The sequence below is a fragment of the Piliocolobus tephrosceles genome, chromosome 15, assembly GCF_002776525.5.
Source record: "Piliocolobus tephrosceles isolate RC106 chromosome 15, ASM277652v3, whole genome shotgun sequence".
NCBI classification, from domain to species: Eukaryota; Metazoa; Chordata; class Mammalia; order Primates; family Cercopithecidae; genus Piliocolobus; species Piliocolobus tephrosceles.
In genome coordinates, this window is record NC_045448.1 from 20732675 (window position 1) to 20760438 (window position 27764).

Below are 27764 nucleotides of genomic sequence, written 5' to 3' on the forward strand. Positions count from 1 at the left end.
AAGGAGTCCCAGACACATACCACCAGCACCATGTAAATATAAATAGTAGGGTTTATTGAGAAAGTCTGGCAAGCAGAGAAACAGCACACATACACACAACCCCCTGCTGTTCACAGCTCAGGCCTAAGATGGTTGTGTTCTGTGGCCAGGCTCCCGAAGGCTCTGTGCTTTCATAGGAACTGGCCTTCAGAACTCTGGTCAACGGCAGCCTGTTCATTTGTTAAGCTAATTTAGACCTGTGTTCAGCTACCAGGAGAGAAAATGAGGTGTAGGAGCCCTGGTCCCAAGCTCTGGTCTTAAAACATCATCATCCTGCTTTACCTCCAAGACCATCCCATGGCCCTCTCTATTGCATGGATGAGGTTACAGAAACATGTCCAAGGCGGGTCACCCCCTCCAGTGCTTATCACCTAGTTGAGGGATCCAAACAAGGACAACTTGACAAAACCTAAGGACCAGGCCCAGCCAAGGTGAAGGAGCCCGCCTCGCGGTCAGACTCATGGGTCCGTCTCCTCTACCCCCGTTGCCCAGTCTTTGCCTAGACCTGCTATGTGAACTTTGTCACAGTGGCAAGTCGGAGCTAGCGCGGCTGCCGACTCCTTCGTGGGAGGAAGGGAAGTCAGGCCTTGAACACCTAGCTGTGGGGAATCCACCCCCAGAACACTGCCAGGGAAGGCAGCAGAGCAGGCTGCTGCGGTGAGCGGCCCCTGACACTTGATCCACGGTCCCCTGGCACAGGAGGACAAGTCTGAGAGAGAACGCTGGCAGCACCTGGCTGACCTGGCCGACTTTGCGCTGGCCATGAAGGATACGCTCACCAACATCAACAACCAGTCCTTCAATAACTTCATGCTGCGCATAGGTGAGCGCCCCCAGCCGGCCTGCCGTGGCAGGGGCCCGGCCCACCAGCAGGAGAGACAGGAGGCTCAGGAGGACTGAGGCATTTGGGTGGGGAGGTTCACGCACTCACAGGGCGAGGGGACCTGAAAGACCTTTAGTCCAGACTCCTCTAGATGACTAAACCAAAACCCAGCTGATGTGATGGTCAGGCCTGGCTGAGAAGTGAGTTTGTGATCCATTTCCAGAGGGGTTTCTGTGCCTGCTGAGGGCATGGCTTCCCAGACCAGCCTGCTCTTTGAAAGGAGTTAAGATCACCTGCTCTTCCACTGAGGGGGCCTCATTCCGGAGCGAGGTCACAGGAGACTTGAAATACCAGGTGTATTAGAACTGGCCATTACCATGCTGAGTAAATCTGCATATGGGCGGGTGGCCGCTGACACTGCCAAGCACACAGATAAACAGGAGACGCGACTGCCACCCTCCAGTAGCATACGGGCAAGTTGAACGAGGACGATGATGTGTTACATAATTAGGAGCTTTGTGGTACAGGTCTGGTGACAAATTCTATAAAAGAGGAGCTGGTTTCTGAGGCTCATGACAAGGTTTGGCCTGTGGCTGTGCTGAACTTGCTGCCTCTACCCTAGGGATGAACAAAGGCGGGGTTCTGGCTGGGGTCATCGGAGCCCGGAAACCACACTACGACATCTGGGGCAATACGGTCAATGTAGCCAGCAGGATGGAGTCCACGGGGGTCATGGGCAACATCCAGGTATGTCCAGCAGCAGAGCCGGCGTGTGCTCAGACTCGGCACGGGAACAGAATCGGAACAGAGCTTTCCCGTGTGCCCGCCTTCCACCCTGGCCCCGAACAGTTAAGTCCGCAGGCAGAGGCATGGGCTGAGTGGAAAGGAGTCTCCGCAATGGCTAGCCTCAGCGCAGGAGGAAATGCTCCCACCCATCCACAAAATCTGGGCTGAAGTTCCGGGCGTGTATGGCCTGCCTCTGGGTATGAACCTTCCAATACCTTGTGATCTCTCAGTGGGGTCTGGCAGAAGAGCTCCACGAAAGGGGCACAGGGATAGAAGAGCAGGCAGTGGCAGTTTCCAGGCAACAGTGCTGCCAACCCAGGTGACTATGGCTGTCCTAGGAGAGAAGTCTCTGGGCAAGAGAAGGCCCCCAGCCAGTCACTCCAGGCAGCCAGTCACTCCAGGGCTCTCCTGCCCACCCGCTGCTCGCTGAGGGTGGAAGGAAGGGCTTGGCCCTGGGAGGTTTGGGAAGGGTGCTGAGGGCCCGGTACTGCCTGGGATCCATGGATCAGTGCTCAGCTCCAACCCCCCAAAGCCCTACCCGCCCTCAGTCTAGGCTTCCCCAGTAACGCCACATTCTTGCTCCCCATCCCTCTACAGGTGGTAGAAGAAACCCAAGTCATCCTCCGAGAGTACGGCTTCCGCTTTGTGAGGCGGGGCCCCATCTTTGTGAAGGGGAAGGGGGAGCTGCTGACCTTCTTCCTGAAAGGGCGGGACAAGCCAGCCGCCTTCCCCAACGGCCCCTCTGTCACACTGCCCCACCAGGTGGTAGACAACTCCTGACAGCCTCGAGCCTGCAACAGTCCAAACTGGAAGGGAGAAGTTATTTTTTGGAACTGCAGGAAGTCCTGGCCTTCCTGGATTGAAGTGCACGCTCGCGGACTTTAGGTTTAGAAATCTCCTCGGCCTTCGTTTGTTCGTGGATGTGTGAACGCTGAGGGTGGCCCTGCTATTCCTCCATGTGCTGCCTGTAGCGTCCCCAGCGTAGGGGTCTTAGGCGTAGGGCTGAACAGTCCTTCCAGAGCCCTCGTTCCAATCTCTGCCATCCTTGCCCCTGAGGGGCCCTGGCTACTGTGAGCAGGAGGGCAGCAGAGCTGGGGCGAAGCAGCCTTTGCCACTGGGCTGACCGGGACTGTGGAGGGAACACAGGCGGGGAAGCTCTGCTTCAGACGGGGCTTCGTGGGGCGGGACATGGCTGGCAAACGTTTTGCTCCCATTCTGAAGGGAGGTCAAGCAGGATACCTGGTGGTCTCCATGTGGTCCAGGTGAGATGGCCCTCGTCCTGGTGTTCCTCATTCTGGAACCCCCGTCCCCTTAGTCATGAGAGCAGAAAGTGCAATATTTCCTTTCACCTGGCAGCGGAGGGGGGGTTTATTTCTGAAAGAAAAATATATAAACAGATCTTCTACATTTATATTTTTAATCTTCTGTTAAATACACTCCGACATTGCCTTGCCTTTTGAGCTCTTGCTACAGTCGCCTTTGCTACTGCTTTAAGAGAATTTACAGGTATTGATAAAGAACAAGACTGTTTTATTAAAAGCTTTAATCAACTTGAAAGTGATGGTGGAAACTGTGGTAATATCACTTATCTGAGGAGTGCTGTACTTTGCTGACTCATGCCACTCGTCCCCACCATAGGCCTGGAAGGCAGGAGCTTGAAGGTCTCGTCCTAGCTCACTGTACCCCGGAACTCCTACAGCCTGGCCCTCTTTTATTCTTCAACTGCTTTCTTCTAAAGGGTGCTCCAAGCTGGCTTTAGTCCCCTGCACGGTTCCCGGAGCTCCCCCACATGGAGGTGACTTCATGACCGTGAGGGCTAGGAAGTGGCCATTGCAGGTTAAGTCTGAACGTGGTCTTGGGCCAGTCATGACTCCTGACTCCTATCTGTGCCTGGGCAAGGGAGAGCTAGGGACAAAAACGGGAGAACCTGGTCAGCCAGACACAGGTCTTCATAGCTGACCCACACGCCAAGGAACCAGGGGTGCCAGCAAATCGGGACACTAACCTCAGAGCCTGCAGGAGAGGGAAGACCCAGGGGGCACCTGAGTCCCCCTGAGTTTATGGGCAGATTTCTAACCGTGCTTTTTCAGCGGGGACTTCTTAGTACATTCAGAGCTCTACTAAACTGTTTTAGAAAAACAAAATATGAGACAGATTGAACGCTGATTATTTTATCCTACTGCTTTCTCACACCATGTTTATAAAGCAGTGGCCTAGAATACACTGCACCTAACCAAACACCGAAGAACTTCCTTTTCAAAAGTTTCAAACAGGAAAATGAGGAAAAATTACTTAAAGCTTCCATAAAAGCTAGAAATACTTTCCTTTAAAAAAAACATTGGGTCTTCTTTATTATCTTCATTAGTGAATGTGGGTTGTTTTTCCATTTATTTATATCAGTGTTTCTCAACACAATCAAGCTACTGCAGTTTGAGTGGAGTGCTACATTTCTGTGAGAGCCCTTTTAAAATTTTAGGATTTTTGGCATCTCTATTCCTGGCATTAAATTAGTAGCAGTTACTGTGACAACTTAATGCCCTCAATAATTTGATATTTTTCCATATTTTTTCATAAGTACTTCTTGAGTGATACACCTTTTTCAAAAAATGGCTTTTATTGCCCCACAAATGATTTTCAACTAAAATGTATGATCAATTAATACCTTTAAAAAACATGATCTTGAGCATTTTAAGAAGTGACCAGGAGATCATGGGAACTGTTCAAAAATGCCAGTGTCGATACTCAAACCTGCTCTTCTATCCAGATGAAAAGGCAGGTGTCTCTCCATCAGAAGGCCAGGCCCCACCTGCCTGGTACTGTCTTCAGTACCGGTTACTTACCGCTGAGGTGTTCCCAGTGCAGTGAAAACAATCTATTAGGAGACCAGACTCATCCAACTTTTCTCTTCTTGCAAATGAGGCAAACACTTGATGCAGGGGCTTTGTACAGAACAGAGTTTCATGAGATGCTCGTTGCTCCTCCCATGAAGTGGATAATGCTTCCCCTCCTAAAAAGAAAGATTCCACCAATCTCATTCAGTGCAGCTGGGGGAATCGAAGCCTGGATCACTGATATTCTGGACCCACTGGACCCATACAGTTTTTTTTTTTGGGGGGGGGGTCTGCACTGAGAGAGGCTGCCCCTTATTGGACCAATGCAATCTAGAGACTGGGGACTTGAATCACACTGCCCAGAGAAATCAAAGACCGATGGTGTGAAATCTGGGGCAGCTTCAAAATTTCTGCCTCCTAAAAACATTTTACCCAATTTTTCATTATTGTCCATGTCACATTTAACTGAAACAGGTTCACTAAAAAGTCTCTCAGCCAGTCTGGAAGAATTTCCATTTAAGAGACTGCTCCACAGGGAGGAGTAAGTGTGTGCTGGCACGTCATGTCCATTTGTCTTCGTAGTGAAATGAGTCTTCTGGCTCCATTCACCATAAAGGACCCAGGACTCAGCCTTATCATTAGGTGTCTTTCCTGAAGCAGGGCCCCCAGTGAAAACAATCATAGGCTGCAAGAACACTGGCAGAGGTGGGTGGGCAGAGGAGGAGGGAAAACGGGGACAATCATGTTTACTATTTACAAAGAGGAAGGAAAAGATTGGTAGAAACAAGAATGTTCTGGCTGGGCACAGTGGCTCACGCCTGTAATCCCAGCACTTTGGGAGGCCAAGGCAGGCAGATCACGAGGTCAGAATATCAAGACCATCCTGGTTAACACGGTGAAACCCAATCTCTACTAAAAAATACAAAAAAATTAGCTGGGCGTGGTGGCGGGCGCCTGTAGTCCCAGCTACTCAGGAGGATGAGGCAGGAGAATGGCGTGAACCCAGGAGGCGGAGCTTGCAGTGAGCCGAGATCCGGCCACTGCACTCCAGCCTGGGCGACAGAGCCAGACTCCATCTCAAAAAAAAAGAATGTTCTGTCTTAGCAGTCTGAGTAACACATAGCTTATTTATGAAAACAGAAAGTGTCTCAAAAGGCCTACTTCATGGATTCTACCTGTTTTCCCTGTTTCACTCGAATAAACTGGGATATGAGAATTGCTGCACCGAGGCACCCTTCTTACCTTGACATGTCACGGTGACGTCAGTGGGAAGAGTTGCTGTGAGGTCCTTATACAGTAATCTAGCACAGAACAGGAAGGACTGACCGCCTGGGTCCAGTTTGTAAGTAAATGACAGCAAGTTACACAGTGGGTTTCTCTGCAAGGGCCCAGTCAGGAGGGCTGCAAAGTCACTCTAAGAGGGGTGAGGAACAAAACGAAGTACAGGATGACTGCAGTTCCAAAGGTGGTGTTTACTGACACTTCAATTATGTCAACCAAAAAGAGGCCCATCAATTACATTTCAGAGAAATAAATGAGGGGCAGAAAAAGTTCTGAAAGAAGGACTAATGAAAAAGATGTGTAAGATTAACTAAGAGTCAGTGGCAGCCCGCAAAGCCCTACAGGCCTAAATGGCCAGGGGTACAGCTCCACAAGAGACTGCTGCTGCAAAAACTTCACTGACGTTACATAGCTAAGATGCTTCATGACTGCATCCACATTTCAATTTAAGTTAAACCTACAACTGAGAGCTGCAGGGTGATTCCAAATACATAGAGGGGGAAATGCTAAGCTCATAGGGGTCACTTACAGCCATCTGCATTCATTTCCCAATTACTTTTTTCACCCAAACTTAGCTCCACTGCAACCCAAAAAGGTAGGCTAGAGTTTAAGGGAAGTTGGACAGCATTCTTCCATGGCACTGCAGAAATCCTTCTTCTCTTTCTAATGAGAGCTATACCCAAGGTTCAGCAAGGCACTTGGTACGGTACATAGTAGGCACTCTATAAATCCTTGTTGAATCAAAAGTATAGCAACTGCACTCTGTACAATCTTATGATAAAAGCTTGAAGACCACCATTCAGGGGTGCATAATCCTTTAACCAGTACCCAAGCTTCAAAGCCATCCAGAGTTTCAAAAGAAAAGAGGGTGGGATAGTGCTTTTATATAAATAAGAAGCATCGGAAAGGTAATGGTCAAATTGCTAACTCAGAGTTAGGAAACACTGAAAATACAAAAAACATCCCCCCTTTCCCCTTTTATCTTAGGCCCACAAATGAGGCATATAACATCCCAGAGAGATACCTGAAGCCGGTCTGCCTGGTACTTCCTCCCAGAGTAAGCATTCAGGTACTCGCAGAGACTGAACAGGAAGTGCTGGATGTTGGTCTGTAAGTATTTTGCAGCTATTTCTTCCAGAGGAATGAAGACTGGGACTGAATGGTGATGTATCCGGAGTGGTTTCTGTATGACAAGGTCCACAAAATAGGAATCCAATAGGTTCCCCTCAAAAGCAGTATTGATGCAGACACAAACTCCTCGGCTGGTCAGCTTACCACTGAGGCCTGAGGCAAACGAGAAGACACCTCAACAGACAGCAGGCCAAGGTGACATCTTACTCATCTGTGCCTCCAGTAGCTTCCACAGTGCCCAGAATATGTATACTTTATAAACAAATGTTTGCTGAATGAGTATCATAGGCTCATTCTTCCCCTTGACTCCGGCTCACTTTGAGACTGAGTTGTTAAAACCATGGAAGAATGGTGAAAATGAAAAAACATCCTACATATCAAAGTATTGAGAATTTTTTTTTTTTTTTTTTTTTTTCCGTAGGCTGGAGAGCAGTGGCACGATCTCAGCTCACTGCAATCTCAACTTCCTGGGCTTAAGCAATCCCGCCATCTCGGCCTCCTGAATAGCTGGGACCACAAGTGCATGCCACCTCATCTGGCTCATTTTTTAATTTTTAGTAGAAATGAGATCTTGCTATGTTGCCCAGGCTGGTCTCGAACTCCTGGACTTAAGTAATCCTGCCTCAGCCTCCCAAAGTGATGGGATTACAGGCGTGAGCCACTGTGCAAGGCCAAAAATTTAATTTATAGCTATTCTTTTTTTCTGAGTGTGAAATAATTTGTCATAGTCCCCAGTTCTTCCCACAATTATCTTGTGGCATAGATGGGAGAATAAATCCCTACTTACGGTGAAACAGAGACTTGAGAAGTTCAAATTACTTCACTAGCAGCATAAAACAAGCCAGCAGTAAAGGCAGTTATAGTACAGGGTCTGGCACATGACGAACTGTTAAAATGAATGGAATAAGCCAGCCACCAACTCAGCTGCTGTACAAAGAAGCCAATCTTGTAGGTGAAGATAGGCCTACAAATAGCATGTCAGCTGTGTGTGTGCGTGTGTGTGTGTGTGTGTGTGTGTGAGAGAGAGAGAGAGAGAGAGATGAGGGCAGAGGGTGTAAAATACTATAAATTATGAAATAAGTCCAGGACTAATAACAGCACATCTAGCAAACTCACTAGAGACAGACCCAGACTAAATTAGGTTAAAAAAACAAACGAAACCTGTAAAATGATACGCCTGCAGAACGGCTTTCACGTTTTCCAGTTTCTCTTCCAATGCTTCTTCCTCATTGACCTCCACTGTTCGGTTGGGTTCTACATTGGCAATACATGCTTTCACCTGCAAGATATGCAGCAAATCGATCTAGGTACAAAGGTGTGCACCACAACGTCCCCACCCTCACCCAACTGGATAAAGCTAAATGCAGGGCACATGATGTGATACATCAGTGCTACAGTGGCCGGCCAGTTATTGCTATGAGTTTACAGCAGAGGAAGAATATCATGGGTCACAATGCCAGGAATCAGAAGTGGAGATTGTATGGGTCTGAAGAACAATTCGAATTTTGATGGATGGAGAGAACAGAGAGAGTAGCAAGAAAAGGTTGTGTGGAAAGTCTAGGCTAAGCACAGGGTGGACAAAACAGGTGGCCAGAGGCAAGGCTGGGTAAGTTGGGCTTGGACAGTGTGGGGTTTCAAATGCCAGGGCTCCAAGGCTCACGCTGCTAGCTATGGCCCAGCAGAAGGTACCAGGCCAACCCGCCCTCTGAGAACAACTACGCAAGGTGGATAAAATACCAAAAAGAAATAGGCAAGCAAAGAGAGCAAATGGTCTGAAGGCATCCCACAAGGATCCAGATAGCCAGGACTGGAGAAGAGTGACAAATGCTCTGAAGTCAGCTGGCCTCCCTGCAGCCTCTGGCCTCAGAGCATTTCCTTATTCACAGGCAAGGCACACTGGGCCACATAGAAAGGCGTAAGCTCGACTCCGCAGCAGTCCCATCCAGAATAAACCCTGGACATTAATGGTATCAAAGCAGACTTTCTATGGGCCAAGATCCCATAGAAAAGGGAACTCAACGTTCTGCTTGCAATCTGCCCTCCCGGCATTTGCTAATTCCTAAACTGGGGAATGAGGTGTGACTGGGGACTGAGAAACCACACGGAAAGAAGCTGCTTGGCCGGGCACAGTGGCTCACGCCTGTAATCCCAGCACTTTGGGAGGCTGAGGCGGGTGGATCACGAGGTTAGGAGTTTGAGACCAGCCTGGCCAACATGGTGAAACCCTGTTTCTGCTAAAAATACAAAAATTAGCCAGGTGTGGTGGCGTGCACCTGTGACCCCAGCTACTCAGGAGGCTGAGGCAGAAAGGAGAATTGCTTGAATCCGGGAGGTGGAGGTTTCAGTGAGCCGAGATTGCGCCACTGCACTCTAGCCTAGGTGACAGAGCGAGACTCTGTCTCAAAAAAAAAGAAGCTGCTAAAGGGGAAAAAAGCCAAGGAGAGATTTTGCTAGAACAAAACGTGGATTTCAGGGCCTGCCAGGGAAGAGGAGCCTTAATAGACCCGTCCTCAACACACTCCCAAACTTTCAATTGAAGGTCCTGAAAAAAGCTATGCCCTAGGAGCAACGGAAACCAGCAATAGACCACCTCAACTGAATAAAGGTGATGTGCCCATACGCTATCTACTTGCCAGAAAGACTAAAATTTCCTCTGGAGGAAGATAACATACTCAGAACCCATATCGTCTCCTCAGAACCCATATCGCCACCTCAGAACCCATATCGCCTCCCCTCACCTCCTCTTCCCTTCCTTTCTTTTTTCCAGACTGAGTTTTGCTCTTGTTACCCAGGCTGGAGTGCAATGGCTCGATCTCGGCTCACTGCAACTTCTGCCTCCCAGGTTCAAGTGATTCTCCTGCCTCAGCCTCTGGAGTAGCTGGGATTACAGGCACCCACCACCACACCTGGCTAATCTTTGTATTTTTAGTAGAGACAGGGTTTCACCATGTTGGCCAGGCTGGTCTCGAACTCCTGACCTCAGGTGATCCACCCACCTTGGCCTCCCACAGTGCTGGGATTACAGGTGTGAGCCACTGCACCTGGCCTCCATATATTTTTTCATACACAATACTCATCATTGAATAAAAAAAAAAAAAAAATACAGGCATACCAGGAAAGAGAAACAGAAGACTGAAAGCCGAGAGGAAAAAGAAGACCACAGAACGGATGCCAGGGGATTCAGCTATTTGAATGATGGAGCAGGCCACTAAAACAGGCTAAAAGATGGAAACTCAGACCAAAGAGCTGGAATCTATAAAGAACCAGATGGAAATCTTAGAACCAAAAAAAATACGTAACTCAAATTAGAATTTTAATAGATTTTAAAGCCAACTAGACAAATCAGATCTTACGTGGAGTGGAAAATAGGCATATTTTCATATCCAGATTAAAGTACAGAGAAAAAAGATTAGAAAATCAGTAAGACATAGGTCACAGAAAACAAACAAACAAAACCATACATGGGAGCCCCAGAAATAGAGAAAAAATGAGAAGATGCACTATTTAAAGAGATATTGGCTAATGTTGTAAAACAGATGAAAAACATCAAGTAATTAAAGAAGTTTTACAAGCACCAAGCAGGATAAAAAAAAAAATATCATGCTTAGCCACATTGACATAAAATTGCTAAAAACCAAAGACAAAGCCTTCAGTCCAAGGAAAAAGACATATTATATTCACAAACATAAGACTAACACCTGACTAATAAGGCCAACACCTCACACCTGACAGATTCTATGGCCCTAGAAGACAACAGAATGATATAAAGTTTGAAAGAAAATAAATTCTAATATCTAACTATATACTCACCAAATATATTCTTAAAAAATAAAAAACATAGTGAAATAAAGATGTTTTCAGACAAACAAATATAGAGATTTTACTGCCAGCAATACCAAAAGAAGTACCAAAAGGAGCTACTTAACTGAAAGAAAATAATCACAGATGGCAATGTGGAAATGTAGGAAATGAAGAGCAATGAAAAGGGTGAATATGTGTCTAACGCTAAAGGAATGTTGACTGTATGTGATAAATACAGACAATGAAATACTATGGTAGACTGAGATCCAAACAGATCAGTAATCACATTAAAAGTTAATGGACTTGCTGGGTGCGGTGGCTCACGCCTGTAATTCCAGCACGTTGGGAGGCCAAGGCGGGCAGACCATGAAGTCAGGAGTTCGAGACCAGACTGGCCAACATGGTGAAACCCCCGTCTCTACTAAAAATACAAAAAATTAGCTCTGTGTGGTGGCGGGCCCCTGAAAGCCCAGCTACTCAGGAAGCTGAGGCAAGAGAATTGCTTGAACTACGAGGCAGAGGTTGCAGTGAGCCAAGATAGTGCCACTGCACTCTAGCCTGGGTGACAGAGTGAGACTCCGTCTTAAAAAAAAAAAAAAAAAAAGGTCATGGACTAAATACTCCAATTAAAAGACAAACATTGGCCAGGCATAGTGGCTCACACCTATAATCCCAGCACTTTAGCAGGCTGGGACCAGCAGATCACTTGAGGCCAGGAGTTCAAGACCAGCCTGGCCAACATGGTGAAACACCCATCTCTACTCAAAATACAAAAATTAGCCAGGCATGGTGGTGCACGCCTGTAGTCTCACCTACTTGGGAGGCTGAGGCATGAGAATTGCTTGAAGCCAGGAGGCAGATATTGCAGTGAGCTGAGATCTCACCACTGCACTCCAGCCTGGGTGACAGAGCAAGACTCTGTCTCGAATAATAATAATAATAATAATAATAATAAATAATAGACAATTGTCAAGTTGGATTAAAAATACCTAACTAGGCCGGGCGCAGTGGCTGAAGCCTGTAATTCCAGCACTTTGGGAGGCCGAGACCGGCGGATCACAAGGTCAGGAGATCGAGACCATCCTGGCTAATATGGTGAAACCCCGTCTCTACTGAAAAATACAAAAAACTAGCCGGGCGTGGTGGCGGCACCTGTGGTCCCAACTACTCAGGAGGCTGAGGCAGGAGAATGGTGGGAACCCGGGAGGCGGAGCTTGCAGTGAGCTGAGATCCGGCCACTGCACTCCAGCCTGGGCGACAGAGCGAGACTCCGTCTCAAAAAAAAAAAAAAAAAAAAAAAATCTAACTATATGCTACTTACAAGAATACCTTAAATGTAAGGTCATTTAAAGATTGGAAGCAGAAAGATAGAAAAAACTTACCCTGCAGGCCGGGCACAGTGGCTCATGCCTGTAATCCCAGAACTTTGGGAGGCCGAGGCAGGCAGATCACCTCAAGTCAGGCGTTTGAGACCAGCCCGGCCACCGTGGTGAAAACCCGTCTCTACTAAAAATACAAAAATTAGCCGAGCGTGGTGGCATGTGCCTGTAATCCCAGCTACTTGGGAGGCTGAGGCAGGAGAATCGCTTGAACCTAGGAGGCGGAGGTTCCAGTGAGCAGAGATAGCACCACTGCACTCCAGCCCGGGCGGCAACAGCAAAACTTCGTCTCAAAAAAACGGGCCGGGCGTGGTGGCTCACGCCTGTAATCCCAGCACTTTGGGAGGCTGAGGTGGGCGGATCATGAGGTCAGAAGATCGAGACCATCCTGGCTAACAGGGTGAAACCCTGTCTCTACTAAAAATACAAAAAAAAAAAAAAAAAAATTAGCTGGGCGCGTGGTAGCATGCGCCTGTAGTCCCAGCTACTCCAGAGGCTGAGACAGGAGAATGGCGTGAACCCAGGAGGCAGAGTTTGCAGTGGGCTGAGACCACGCCACTGCACTCCAGCCTGGGCGACACAGTGAGACTCTGTCTCAAAAAATAATAAAATAAAATAAACTTTACCCTACAAATGTTCACCAAAAAAGTTACTGCTGTACTAGGATTCATCAAAGTAGATTTTTTTTTAATTTTTAATTTTGTTTTAAAGATGGGGGGCTCTCACTATGTTGCCCAGGCTGATCTCAAACTCCTGGGCTCAAGTGATGCTCTCACCCCAGTCTCACGAAGGGCTGGGATTACAGGCATAAGCCACCGCACCTAGCCAATGTCAAAGCAGATTTTAAGGCAAGAAATTTAATCAACAATTAAAAGGGGCCAGGCGCGGTGGCTCACGCCTGTAATCCCAACACTTTGGGAGGCCGAGACGGGTGGATCACGAGGGACAGGAGATCGAGACCACCCTGGCTAACATGGTGAAACCCCATCTCTACTAAAAATACAAAAAATTAGCTGGGCGTGGTGGCGGGCGCCTGTAGTCCCAGTTACTCGGGAGGCTGAGGCAGGAGAATGGCGTGAACCCGGGAGGCAGAGCTTGCAGTGAGCTGAGATTGCACTACTGCACCCCAGCCTGGGTGACAGAGCGAGACTCCATCTCAAACAAAAAAAAAAAAAAAAAAATTAAAAGGAATATTTCCTAATAATAAAAAGTCAACTAAATCAGGAAGATATAGTAATCCTAAATTTGTTTCCACCCAATACATACAGAAACATAGAATAAAAGGGGAAAATTCATCTACAATCACAGTGGGAGATTTTAACAAATCTATTTCAGTAACAAAACAAGCAAGTAGTCAAGGAAATCAGTAAGGATGTAAGATTTTTTTTTTGAGACAGAGTTTCGCTCTGTTGCCCAGGCTGGAGTGGAGTGACAGGATCTTGGCTCACTGCAACCTCTGCCTCTCAGGTTCAAGTGATTCTCCTGCCTCAGCCTTCCACATAGCTGGGATTACAGGCATGTGCCACCACACCCAGCTAAGGATATAAGATATTTAAACAACATGATGAACACACTAGGCCTATTTGATATATATAGAATATAAGAGCCAACAAATGCAAACTCCACATTTAATGCACATGGAATATTTACAAAAACCGACCACATGCTGAGTAATATTCTCTGACCATATGGAATTAAGCTATAAATTAGTAACTTAAAAAAAAAAAACTGAATATCAACATTTTTGGAAATTAATTAGTACACTTATAAAACAAACCCATGGGCCAAAGAAGATAACACAATGGAAATTAACAATATTTGAATTGAAATGATAATGAAAATATAACATATCAAAACTTGTGGGGTATAAAGGAAAAAAAAATACAAAAAACAAAAACAAAAACAAAATACAAACAAAGAAAAAGAAAAAGAAAACTTGTGGGACACATTTAAACCTGTGGTTAGAGGGAAATTTTTTAACTTTAAATGTATTTAAAGAGAAAAGACGACTAAAAGATATCAATAAGTATTCATCTCAAGAAGCTAAAGGAACAACTAAAATTCAGAGAGTAATGGAAGAAAATAATAATGAGCAGAAATCAATGAAAATACAAAACAAATGAACAGGAGAGAAAATCAGCAAAGCCAAAAAGTTGGTTCTCTGAAAAAAAGGCACAAAAGTGATAAAACATACCAAGATTGCCCAAGGAGACAGAAACGGAGTGAGAGCAAGCACAAATGACCAATATCCGAATAAAAAATGAGACAGCATCACTGATCCATCCTAGTCACAAGACAGTAGTCTGTTTTAAAAAAATTTCAAACTTTAGGCCGGGCATGGTGGCTCATGCCTGGAATCCCAGCACTTTGGGAGGCCGAAGCGGGTGAATCATGAGGTCAGGACATCGAGACCACAGTGAAACCCTGTCTCTACTAAAAATACAAAAAAATTAGCCGGGTGTGGTGGTGGGCACCTGTAGCCCCAGGGGAGGCTGAGGCAGGAGAATGGCGTGAACCCGGGAGGCGGAGCTTGCAGTGAGCCGAGATCATGCCACTGCACTCCAGCCTGGGCGACATAGCGAGACTCTGTCTCAAAAAAAAAAAAAAAAAATTTCAAACTTTAAATGTGAGTTTACATAAAATGAACAAACTGCAAAATGCAACATACCAAAAGTGACCCAAGAAGAAACAGGAAATCTGAACAGCTTATGCTCATCAAAGAAATTGGATCAGAAATTAAAACCTTCCCACAGAGAAGGCCCAAAGAGCTTCCTTCACTGGGGAATTCCTTAACAAAATGTAAGAAAAAATAACACCAATAGTATATAAAGTCTTTCAAAGAATAGAAAAAAAAAAGGAAAATGTCTCTAAGAGCAACATAAAACTTGATGCCAAAACCTGACATAGTTATTCCAAAAAAATCATAGGGCAATCTCTCTCATGAATTTAGATGCAAAAGTTCTAATAACTAATATCAGCAAGTCAGATTTAGCATTATATTAAAAAGATAATACATCAAACCAAATTAGGTTTACTATGAGAATATGAGGGCAATTTATCATTTAAACAGCAATCAATAAATATGACAAATTAATAAGGGAGAAAACATGATTCCCTCAATATATGCAGTAAAAATGTTTGATAAAATTTAATAGCATAATATCTTGATTAAAACTCTCAGCAAACTGGAAATAAAAGAGCCACCCGGGGCGTGGGGGCTCACGCCTGTAATCCCAGCACTTTGGGAGGCTGAGGCGGGTGGATCACCTGAGGTCAGGAGTTCTAGATCAGCCTGGCCAACATGGTGAAACCCCATCTCTACTAAAAATACAAAAATTAACCGGGCACATGCCCGTAATCCCAGCTACTTGGGAGGCTGGGGCAGAAGAATCGTCTGAACCCAGGAGGCGGAGGGTGCCGGATCGTGCCACTGCACTCTAGCCTGGGCAACAAAGTGAGACTCTGTCTCAAAAACAAAAAATAAAATAAAATAGAAAATACCAGGAAAAGATCAGCATGATCTTAAGTTAGACAAAGATTTATTAAACAAGAAACAAGGGCACTAAGAATAAAGTTTAATTCCTGAATCAAACTTCATTAAAACAAAGATTTTCATCACAAGACACCATTAGAGAGTGAAAAGACAAGCCACAGTCTAAGGAAGACTCTAATACAGATACCCAACAAAGAACTCATTCAAAATATGTAAAGATTTCTCCAATTTAATAGATGGACAACCTAATAAAAAGTTCACAAAAGCCTTGAAAAAAACACACTTCGCAACAGAAGATTTTCAAATGTTCAATACAGGGATTCCCCATCACTGGTTATGAAGCAAATGCAAATTCAATCCAAAATAAGGTATTATTACACTCCCACCAGAATGGCAAATTTTTAAAACTGACAATAGCAAGTATTGGTAAAAATGCAAAACAATGGAAATCTTGAACACTTATTGCTGGGAATGTAAAAGTGGTACAATCACTTTCAAAAACTGCCAGAATTTTCTAAACCTAATATGCATATCCTACTAACCAACAATTCTACTAGGCATACACCCAATATATAAGTGTATATTTTTATACCAAAGGACAGAAACACACAAAATGTTAATAGTGGCAACATTCATAATGATCCCAAAGTGAAATAACCCCAATAACCCAAATGTCATCACAGTAGAATGGGTAAATAAGTCGTAGTACACTCATAAAATAGAATTGCTATATAGCAATAAAAAAAAATGACCACTATAAGCAAAGTGTAGGTGAGTCTCACAGTTATAACATTCAGCAAAAGAAGCCAGACATAAGAGTTAGTGCTTTTTAACATTTATATAAAGTTCAAAATCAGGTAAAACCTATGTATGGTGACAGAAATCAGAATAGTGGGTACCTTAAGAGATATGACTAGAAGAGGCAAACTGGAGGCTTCTGGGGTACTGGTAATGCTCTATACTTGAATCACTGTTGCAGTTACCTGGTTGTGCTAACTTTGCAACTAAGTCCATCAGATTTATGCACTTTATATATATTACAATTTTAAAAAAGGAAGAAGGGAGGAAGGAAGAGAGATATAGATGGAAAAGGAAGAGGGGGAGGAAGGCTGATATCCCATGGGCAATTAAGGGTTGTTGATGGCTTTTGAGCAGAGCAATGGTGCAGTGTTTCATGAAGCATTTTCTTGGCTGTGCAGGATTTATTGGAAAATCAGAAATACGAGAAGATGCACCAACTGGCAGACTACTGTCATAATCCTGGTATCCAAATCACCTGATATTTACTCCATATGTAGCTAATATTTGAGCTGTGGCAATGGAGGAAGGACAAAGACAATATAAAAGAAAAATCTGATAGGTCTTGCTGACTGAACCTAGGCTAGAGAGAAAACTGAAAAAAGGGAGGGTCAAGCTCCCGAGGAGGTTCAGTCTGGGTGACAGATGTCACTAATGACAAAAGTATCAACAACTCAAGGCAGGCCACTACAAGTACTGGTAAAAAAGGAAAACAATGGAAAACTTATACAACTATTGCTGGGAATGTAAAACTAGTACAATCACTTTCAAAAACTGGCAGTATTTACTAAACCTAATATGCATATCGTATGACCCAGTAATTCTACTAGGTATATACCTAATATGTTTATGATTGAGGTAACAAACTTAGGTGTTTATTAGGGCAGGTTAAGAACCTGGCTGGAAGAACTTGCCTGGCTTACCAGTAGTGCCTGACCAATGTTAGGTGATATTCATTGTAACTCTACAGGATTTTTTTTTTTTTTTTTTTGAGACGGAGTCTCGCTCTGTTTCCCAGGCTGGAGTGCAGTGACTCGATCTCAGCTCACTGGAACTTCCGCCTCCCAGGTGCAATGCTCATGCCTCAGTCTCCTGAGTAGCTGGGATTACAAGCACGTGCCACCACGCCCGGCTAATTTTTGTATTTCTAGTAGAGACAGGTTTTCGCCATGTTGGCCAGGCTGGTCTCAAAACGCCTAACCACGGGTGATAGGCCTGCCTCGGCCTTTCAAAGTGTGGGATTACAGGCATGAGCCACCGCACCTGGCCAAACTCCTCAAGTTTGATCATTTGAGGGATCAAGGACTACAATCAATCCAGTAAGATCACAAGTAAAACACATTATTAAAACTTGCCAATTCACCAATTCCCAAATCACATTTGTTCATTATACTCTAAAGGAACAGATGACACCACCCTTCTACTCACGTTGCCTCGCCGGTGCCACAACGCAGCCCTCAGCTCATCTCGCAGATGCCTTAGTTTATGAATCTTGGTTCCAAGAGCACCTTCCTGGGCCTGCAGGCTCTGCAGCTCTTCAGACTGTTTACGGGATCTGCTCACTTGGGTCTCTAGCCTTTCTAAGTGAGCTAAAACACCTAAGGAGAGTAAAAGGAGAATTTTACAAGCCGAGGATTTCTCACTGTGGCAACAGGAAGTATCTCCGGGAAGAACAGGTGACTCTTTTTCACCAGAACTTTGTGGCCAGCTGAATTGTTAGATATCTGCCAATTTATAAAACCAGGGGAGCTAACAATCGAAATCAAAGACCATCAACCTCCTAGGTTGAAGAGTGATGTAAAACAGGATCCTCTTCAAAGAGAGCCCGAGAAAGGACATGAACCGTCACACGCTGATTAGGCAGCAGTGTCTTATCTAGGTCTGCAGTTTACCACAAATCCACATCTCTAGTGTGTAAAGGATGATTCTCTAACTTTACCACGGGCTGGAGAGAAGCCCTCTCACAGTTGAGGGCAGTGGCTCACACTTGTAATCTCAGCACTCCTGGGGGCCGAGGCAGGTGGATCACCTGAGGTCAGGAGTTCGAGACCAGCCTGGCCAACATGGCGAAACCCTCTAATAAAAATACAAAAAATTAGCTGGGAGTGGTGGCGCATGCCTGTAATCCCAGCTACTAGGGAGGCTAAGGCAGGAGAATTGTTTGAAGCTGGGAGGCAGAGGTTGCAGTGAGCTGAGATCATACCATTGCACTCCAGCCTGGGGGACAGAGATAGACTCTCTCAAAAAAAAAAAAAAAAAGTCCCAGACTTTATTTAATCGAGCTTCTTAAGTACACCCAGCATCTGTTTTGTAGGGTTCACATGGATAAACATATATGGAAATCTTAATCTTCTTTCCTTGCCTTGGGATGGAATCCAAAAACTTATTCACCTATCGAATTAAGACTAGAAACCTCTTACAGTGTTTATGGCTAATAAAAACATTTAAAAAATTACGTGAGATCGGGCCAGGTGCGGTGACTCACGCCTGTAATCCCAGCACTTTGGGAGGCCGAGGCTGGTGAATCACAAGGTCAGGACATCGAGACCATCCTGGCTAACATGGTGAAACCCAGTCTCTACTAAAAACACAAAAAATTAGCTGGGCATGGTGGCGGGCACCTGTAGTCCCAGCTACTCGGGAGGCTGAGGCAGGAGAACTGCATGAACCCAGGAGGCAGAGCTTGCAGTAAGCCAAGATCATGCCCCCACACTCCAGCCTGGGTGACAGACTCCATCTCAAAAAAAAAAAAAAAAAAAAAATTGTGTGAGATCAAATAGAAACAGACACACACTATATGCAAAATTATCCTATTTTACTCATTGAGGCCTATCCCCTCTTGCTTTCTCAGAAACTCTAGATGATCAGTTAACCTTTTCTCTGCTGTGTTCATTCCCTTCCACACACGCTCAAGTCTCAACTGTCTTCAAACATACACACACTCATACACATTTCATACACTCACACACACATTTCATACACACACACTCATACACTCACATACATACACTCACACACACACTCATACACACATTTCATACACTCACACACTCATACACACATTTCACACACTAACACACACACACTCATACACTCACACACTGACACACACATTTCATACACTCACAGGCCTGTTCTTGCCCACAAATCCCCTTCAGCTACCATCTCCCTTTTCTCCCCTTTCCTTGCCAGGAAAACTACTTAAAAGAGTTGTCCATGCAAGTTGAGTATCATTTATCCAGAAGTTTTGGGACTAGAGGTGTTTCAGATTTTGGAATTGGGAATATTTGCATTATACTTACTGGCTGAACATCCCATATCTGAAAATCCAAAACTGGAAATAAGCATTTCCTTTGAGCATCATGTCAGTACTCAACAAGCTTCAGATTCTGGAGTATTTCAGATTCTGGATTTTCAGTGCTCAACCTGTACTCACTTCCTCCATTTCCTTGCCTGCGACTCATATCTCAATCCACTTGAAACTCACTTCTGTTCCCATTATTTTACAAAACTACTCTAAGATCAACAGTGATGTCAATGTTGCTGAACCCAAAGGACATTTTTCAAGCTCCCTTATCTCACCTCCCAGCACTATATGCTTCTACTGATCACCACCTTCATGAAACCCTCTTTTCCTCTGAATCTTAGCATACCAGCCTCTTGGTCTGCCTTGTTCAACAGATGTTTATTAAGCATCTATTTTGTGCCAAGCACTATTTCAGGCACTGGGAATGCAGTGATGAACAAGAGACAACTTGTTTTTGTGACACTTATATTTTACCTCTCTGACCCCTCTTTCTGCTTTGCAGGCTCCTACTCTCCTCCTTGATCATTAAATGCTGACATTTTCCGGAGCTCAGTCCTAAGACCTCTTCTCTCCAGAAGAAATCTCATCACTACCCACAGCCTTAGTGGCCATACATGTCGATGCTTCACAAATATGTATCTCTAGCTTATACCTCTCTCCTGCTTCTTGAGAAAGCAGAATACCCACCTGCCTTTCAGTGTATCTACTTGGAAGACTCACAGGAACCTGACAATCAACATGTCCAAGACGGAATTCACCATCTCCCCTTCCAAACCCCTCAGTGACTAGAACCATTATCCATCTACAGCTGTGTAAACCAGGTACTTGCTTCCTTATGCCTTCTTCCTGCCCTAGTCCCAATCCATTACCAAATCCTATTGAATATACATTCCTAGTATCTCTAAAATATTTCCATTTTCCCCATCTGCAACGCCACTGTTGTAGTTCAAGCTACCACCATTTCTGGCCTATTACAAGTTTCCTAGGTGGCCCATACACTGAAAGCATATTTCAAAATCTAAACTGGATCGCGTCATCCAGCTGGCTAAAGCCTTTCGATGACTTCACACCACCTACGAGGCCTACGGGCCTCTGGATCTTTCCTACCCTCATCAGTATCATGCTGCTCCTTCTCTGGGCTCTTCCACACAGCCCTCCTCTCAGGCTCTGAAACCTGACCAGCTTCTTTACTGACCTGATCCCCGCCCCGCAACAGGCGCACCAAAAGCTCTTCCACAGCTGCCCCTTACTCACCTTCACCTGCACTACTCTAGCTCGTCAGCACTCAGTGCAAACAGCATTTCCTCAGGGAAACCTTTGCAGCACCTTCAGAACAAGGTCAGGTGCCAGCTCATAAGCTCTCAAAGATCCTTCCGAGACAATACTATAGTTTTTTTGTTTTTGCTTTTTAAAGAAAAGAGATGGGGTCTCACTATGTTTCCCAGGCTGGTCTCAAACACCTGAGCTCAAGCGATCCTCCCACCTCGGCTTCCCAAAGTGCTAGGATTACAGGTGTGAGCCACCGCACCCGGCTACTACAGTTTTAATTGTATATTCATTAGTGAGATTATTTGATTTGCTTATCTTTCCCGCTGAACCTTAAAGCTCCAAAATCAGGGGTCGTGCGCATTTGTGTCCACCCATGGATCCTTTAACCCTAGCACAACGTCTGACACACAGTGAACACTCCAGAAATGTTTTTTTTTTTTTTTGAGACGAAGTCTCACTCTGTTGCCCAAGCTGGAGTGCAGTGGCGCGATCTCAGCTCACTGCACCCTCCACCTCCCAGGTTCAAGCAATTCTTCTGCTTCAGCCTCCTGATTAGCTGCGACTACAGCCACGTGCCACCATACCCAGCTGATTTTTGTATTTTTAGTAGAGACGGGGTTTCACTATGTTGGCCAGGCTGGTCTTGAACTCCTGACCTTGTGATCCGCCAGCTTTGGCCTCCCAAAGTGCTGGGATTACAGGTGTGAGCCACCGCGCCCGGCCAACACCCCAGAAATATTTACCAAAACACAGACAACCAAGCATGACACTCTTGGAGATTACATTCACTTGGCTCATGTCCACAGAAAAATCCACAATACTGCAATAATGATCGTGAAAAACCAAAATTCTAATTAAATAAATTAGTCCTAATAATTAGCATGTGATTAACTTCTTTATTCACAAGTCTCTTATTTATCCAACAACTATGTATTGAGAATCTACTACAGACCAAGGACCGTGCTGGAAGTTATTCATACTACGGTGGCAAAATAAAGTCCCTGTCCTCACGGGGCTTACAAAAATTATTTACTGTCCAACGAGGAGGTGATCTGAGAAGCACACACACATAGATTAATTTAGGGTGGTACAGGAGATGCCTGACCAAATTCTCCTTTATGGAAATTCTACATTACTAAAACAGGAGATATCAATGTTCCCAAAGTTTCTGAGATAAGGTGGTGTTCAAAACAGTATTATGCTGCTGCTTCTCTAGGCATTTCCACACAGCTCTCCTCTCAGGCTCTCAAACCTGCCCAGCTTCTTTACTGACCGGATACCCCCTACACCAAGGGGGTAGCGTTGTTGTTTAGCGTTGCCACTAGAGAAAAGAGGGAGTGTATCTGCTGGGCCTGCTTTACCTTGGAATTTATGACTACATCTCATCCTAGCCAGTCAGCTTTGTCCCAAAAAAGGTTACAAAAAAGGTCAAAATCCCTGCCTATTTGAATAAATAATCTGGTTGCAACTAAAACTTCATGTCCTTCCTTCCGAAATGAGTGGGGACAATTGAAATAATAAGCTAAAAGCTGAAATCACATAGCAGAGGGAGAAAACCAGTATGGGTAACAGCTAAATGTTTAAATACTGTTTTCGGTAGAGAATAAGGAGACTGGTCTAAGTCTCTTGATAATCCAAAACTTCCACCTCATCGCTTTTTTTAATAGAAACAAAATTAGGCCTGGACTAGAGAACAGGTTACTCCTGAGTGTAGCATGTTTCCACTACATAAAATCACCAAACTTACTTTTAGTCTTAAAGTAACAGTAAATCTTACCCCATATACTTTTCTTATCTAACGTCTCAGCTTCAGTCATCTTAAGCTGAATATAGCTACTTCATAGTTATCAATGATAATGATGGCCCAGAGAAAAACAGGATCACCAAATTCACTGACAAACTCAGAATTCTTTTTAAAACTATAGAGTTATTTTTACAGTTGGATTTTATGGCAAGCTTTCCCAAAGTATTAATGTAGAACCCTCTGGATTTAGGCATCAGGCTTAAGTATTCCAAAGTTCTAAAAGTATTAATAGCACAGGACATAAAGTAACACAAAACCAGAACTGTACACAAATATTACCGGGCACTAAAGAAGAAAGCAACTTCCTTCTGGACAGAAATTCAGATGCAAATCTGTTTCCAAAGGATTGACTAAGGACTAAGTAATAGTTTCATAATTCTAAGCAACTCTAACAGTAAAGCATTCTTTAAACATTTTCTACTTTTTAAGACACAAAGCCTTTCATTGAGTATTTCCTATATATCAGACATGTGCTAAATGCTTCACTTGAAAAGTTTGAATTAAATACTTTTCCCCCACAAAAGAAATACTTTTTCCACAACCACAACTACCGTGCTATTTTCACCTCCATTTTCCAGATGAAGAAACAGAGGCAGAGAGGCCGGGCGCGGTGGCTCAAGCCTGTAATCCCAGCACTTTGGGAGGCCGAGGCGGGCGGATCATGAGGTCAGGAGATCGACACCATCCTGGCTAACACGGTGAAACCCCGTCTCTACTATAAAATACAAAAAAACCAGCCGGGCGAGGTGGCGGGCGCCTGTAGTCCCAGCTACTCGGGAGGCTGAGGCATGAGAATGGCGTGAACCCGGGAGGCGGAGCTTGCAGTGAGCCGAGATCAGGCCACCGCACTCCAGCCTGGGCGACAGAGCGAGACTCCATCTCAAAAAAAAAAGAAACAGAGGCAGAGAATAAAGTGACTTGCCTAAGGTCACTTTATTTATCATGGCAGAGCCAAGACTCAAACCCAGTTCTAACCAACACTAGAGTCACTGCCCTGCACTGGCGTTCCTTCAGCACTAATGCATAAATGGCCCAAAAACCCGGGAAGAGGAAAGAAACCTCCCTGGCTAGAACCGCAGTTCAGAATATAAACACTGAGCATATGACGGATGCTACTTATCCGTTTCAAAAGAGGTGGGAGCCTAGAAACGAAGCCATTTTTCCTCCTCGAATAATCCTGGCTGCCTGTCCCTTTGTCTTCAATGTTAGTTCCTTTCACCATTCTGCTCCCAAACAGGTCAGGTCCCACGTCAGTTCCAGGAGGAAAGGGCTCTCTCAGCCTGCGGGTCATCTTTGGGCAGCAGGAAGGGGAAGGCCGCGGCCCTCTGAATACCTCCTTTGGACTCGCCATCTGGACGTAAAGGGTTCGCCTGCTCCATCTCAGATTCCCAAGGGCCTTCCCATGAAGTTGTCTAGGCAAGCGGTGATAGGGACCTCAATGTCCTTGCTGATAAAAGAAAAATGGCAACAGAGTCACATCGCATCTAGTCCCATTCAAACCCAGACGGCAGGGCACACACCACTCAGGCACAACCCCTGGGCCGCGGATGACACAAACGTCAAGGCTAGGATCCCCTTTCCTGAGCCGCCAGCCCTCTCCCAGCGTCCGAGCCAGCAGAGTCCACGCCCACCCCCGCGCCCATCCCGCGGCGCTGGCGCGCTCCCGAGGCCACTGCTACTCTGGTCCAGCAGGCTTCCTGGCCACGGAAGGAGTTTTAAGAAGGCCGTTCAGCCCGCCACCCCGGCCACGGTCCCGTCAGACACTGGGTCTTTCCTCTACCTTCTCCCTTCTAGCTCACCCAGGCCAGGGGCGAGAATTCCCGCCAGCCACGTCTTCAAAACGAAGCCAACCGGTCCCGGCGTGCTTTGCGATCCTGCCGTACAAAAACATGGCAGCGCTCAGGGCCCCGCCCTGATCCCAGGATGCACCGGAGAGTAGGTCCGGCCTTTCGGGTGGTCAGGAAGATGGCGGCCTCTGGGGCGGAGCCGCAGGTCCTGGTACAATACTTGGTGTTACGAAAGGATCTATCACAAGCTCCGTTCTCCTGGCCGGCAGGCGCACTGGTAGCGCAGGCTTGTCACGCGGCCACCGCGGCCTTGCACACTCACCGCGACCACCCGCACACCGCTGCTTACCTCCAAGAGCTGGGGCGCATGCGCAAAGTGGTCCTTGAGGTGAGGCACTCGGGCGGAGGGGGAGGTGCTGAGACGTCGAGGGCGGAAGTGGGTGTGATCTTCGGTCCGAAGGCCTAGCTGCGGGGAGTGGATGCAGCGGGTGATCGTTAACATTTAGACTGGAGCTATTTCCTTGGAGGTGCGCCCTTGGGGAGGGCCTGACTGTGTGAAGAGTGGAGAGCAGTCGTCCGCCCCCTTCTGGGCTCGCGGTGAAGTGGTGCCTCCCGTGTCCCCGCCGTTCCGCCTGTGCTCTGGCCGACCTTTTAAAGCCATGCCCCAAAGTGCTGTCCTCCAGCAAAACCGAGCTCGAAGGGACAGAGCGAGCTCCTTCTCGCCGTGGGGACAGTGCAAAGCGAAGTCAAACCGAGTATTTACCTGGGTAGGACGCCAAAGTATTTGAAAATAAACACTAAAAGCCTTATTTGAACCTAGCTTCAGATAGAACAGTCACCAGGGGTGTAAATCGGTACACCGTTTAAAATAGCAGTCAGGTTCTGTTTGCAGATGACCAAACAGATCTCACCCTTACCCTTTGACTCTGTCTCTCCTGCTGCTAGAGATGTAGCCTAAGAAAATAATCAGATGGACCCAAAGAGCTTTGCACAAGGATATTCGTGGGATCCCTTATGTTTTTGAAGCATATTTAGTGGTCTGGAAGAGTGCTCATGATGCGAAGCTAACTGAACCATATATACAGAATGACCCAGACTTTGAAAGGAAAAACTAAGGAAATATATCTAAATATGAAGTAGTGCATGGTGAGATTTTGGTTATTTCCTAATGCTTATCTGTATTTTTGAAATTTTCTACCTTAAGCACATATTTTATAATAAGGAAAAACGGCTTTAAAGTAATTAAGCCAGAACTCAGGTGGAGGGGTGGAGTCATACCTTCATGGATAACTGGCAAAGATAGATTATCTTTCAAGAGAAAAATTGCTGCTGGATAGTGAAACATCAGGCGGTAACCTGTAGGAAAAATGCCTTGAGAATCTGAGTAGGCAGAACAGAAGCCGCTGGCTTTTCACTTAGATTTTCTTCCTATTAAGAGGTCTCAAGAAATCAGGTTCAGACTCCTCTTGTCGCGGGTGAAACTCTCTGAAGCCTACAGGGATTAAGTGACTCCCCTGAGTTTAAAAGAGGGTCTCATGATTCTTAGTTATTAATCATGACTCAAGAAGGGGACTTGGGAGTCGCTACTGATTCCATTGAGGTGCTGCTGTAGTCAGAAGGGCCAATAAAATATAAGACAATACCAGGATTAACTACGTTTATTGAGTGCTTAGTGTGTGCCAGGCACAGGTCTGAGCCGAATTTCATTGATCCCCACTAGGAAGCATTATTCCTATTTTATAAAGGGACGAAGAGGCCAGCGAGGTCACCTAACTTATCCACGATCACGCAGTCAGCAAGAGTTTGGAGTCCAGTAGTCTGATTCCAGAGACTCGCTGTATCTCACTATACTATGCCTCTGCCCGAGGCTGAAGAAGCTGATGAGTCCTCCAGCAGAGCTCTGCCGGAAGGACTCAGCAGGTTAAGAGTAGCAATACTGACATTCTCTAATTTGTTAAAACAAGCCTCTGATTATCTTAGTGGCTTCTGCCTTCATCGGTCAAAGATAAACTTTATGCAAAATAACACAAAAATAATAATTTTCTGAGTGATAGTTTTAATACTTCCTGGAATGGGATTCATCATGGGTGAATTAGCAGTAAGGATGACCCAGAAACTATTTCAGGAGGATGTTAGAGAATATTGTACTCTCCCTTTAATAAACAAGTGGGAGCTATCCCAGCAGAAGGAAAACCCCTTTAGGTTTCAGTGAGGTAGAGTGGGAGGGGTGGAGGGAAGTGGAAGTGGATGTGCTTTTAGAAATCCTTCCACTAGGGGCTGGGCACGGTGGCTCACGCCTGTGATCCCAGCACTTTGGGAGGCCTAGGCGGGTGGATCACTTGAGGTCAGGAGTTCCAGACCAACCTGGGCAACACGGTGAAACCCCGTCTCTACTAAAAATACAAAAACTAGCCAGGTGTGGTGGTGTATGCCTGTAATCCCAGCTACTCGGGAGGCTGAGGCAGGAGAATCACTCAAACTTGGGAGGCAGAGGCTGCAGTGAGCCGAGATCGTGCCACTACGCTCTGGCCCGGGTGACAGAGCAAGACTCTGTTTCAAAAGAAAAAAAAACTTCCACTAGGCAGTGGTTAAAGGCAGGCATTTTGGGCACCAGCCATAGGAGAGCTGGAAAATGTGTGGAGCAGAATTACACATTACACACGTGTATGTTGGGCATACGACATCTCACGAGGAAAGATACAAATCTCCATTTTCTAAACAGGAATAGGAAGCCTCTCTCCCCTCCCCAGTGCACCGAGGAATGACATCGTTGCTCTGCAGCTCCCTCCTTGGTAAAGCTGTTACTCCACTTTCAGTGAAGAGGACTCCTGAAACCCTTTCTGGCCTTTTGACACTTCGTAAGTGGGCTATTCAGTTTGTGTTCTATGTTCTTCTCCTTTAGGCCCCAGATGAGACCACCCTAAAGGAGCTGGCCGAGACCCTGCAACAGAAGAACATTGACCACATGCTGTGGCTTGAGCAACCGGAGAATATCGCCACTTGCATTGCTCTCCGGCCCTACCCCAAGGAAGAAGTGGGCCAGTATTTGAAGAAGTTCCGATTGTTCAAATGACTGCTGCTTTGATGTGTTTGAATACCAGCTGGATCCAGAAACAGCAGGCCACCCATTCCAAAGCATCATGTGTTTGCAGTGTCAGCTTGCTCCCGTCTTTCAGTTGTGACAGTTTCTTGAGGGTTCAGCGCATGTTCCTATTAAAGTTTTCATTAGTAACTA

The 27764-nt window shown here is 45.7% G+C and overlaps 3 protein-coding genes across 8 annotated transcripts in view; 2 read left to right on the forward strand and 1 right to left on the reverse strand.

Moving 5' to 3' along the window:
- ADCY3 (adenylate cyclase 3) overlaps positions 1–3205 on the forward strand; it is a 105549-nt gene extending 102344 nt beyond the window's left edge. For both annotated transcript variants that reach the window (XM_023229957.2, XM_031934163.1), the window contains exons 20-22: positions 739–862; positions 1485–1609; positions 2246–3205. In XM_023229957.2, the coding sequence (XP_023085725.1) occupies positions 739–862; positions 1485–1609; positions 2246–2428 (432 nt within the window). In that variant the 3' untranslated portion in view covers positions 2429–3205. The remainder of the gene's footprint in view (positions 1–738; positions 863–1484; positions 1610–2245) is intronic.
- On the reverse strand, positions 34–24992 carry CENPO (centromere protein O). 5 transcript variants are annotated; one of them, XR_002735244.1, is made up of 10 exons: positions 24879–24918; positions 24542–24616; positions 24076–24189; positions 17791–17960; positions 8053–8170; positions 6785–7044; positions 5722–5893; positions 4489–4655; positions 2888–3022; positions 34–2777 (listed from the first exon to the last, which is right to left on the reverse strand). XR_002735244.1 is itself a non-coding variant. In XM_023229961.1 (9 exons), exons 3-9 carry the CDS (start codon positions 24119–24121, stop codon positions 3017–3019), a joined length of 753 nt encoding a protein of 250 aa, XP_023085729.1. In that variant the 5' UTR covers positions 24122–24189; positions 24542–24616; positions 24879–24918; the 3' UTR covers positions 34–3016. The 5 variants fall into 5 exon arrangements, 4 of the variants coding, with proteins under 4 accessions (XP_023085729.1, XP_023085726.1, XP_023085728.1 ...); XM_023229961.1 differs by having other exon boundaries at positions 34–3022; positions 5722–5808; positions 6785–6943; XM_023229958.1 differs by having other exon boundaries at positions 34–3022.
- Positions 24634–27764, forward strand: PTRHD1 (peptidyl-tRNA hydrolase domain containing 1). The gene is made up of 2 exons (XM_023229962.2): positions 24634–24917; positions 27432–27764. The coding sequence occupies exons 1-2, from the start codon at positions 24666–24668 to the stop codon at positions 27600–27602; spliced, it is 423 nt and encodes a 140-aa protein (XP_023085730.1). The 5' UTR covers positions 24634–24665; the 3' UTR covers positions 27603–27764.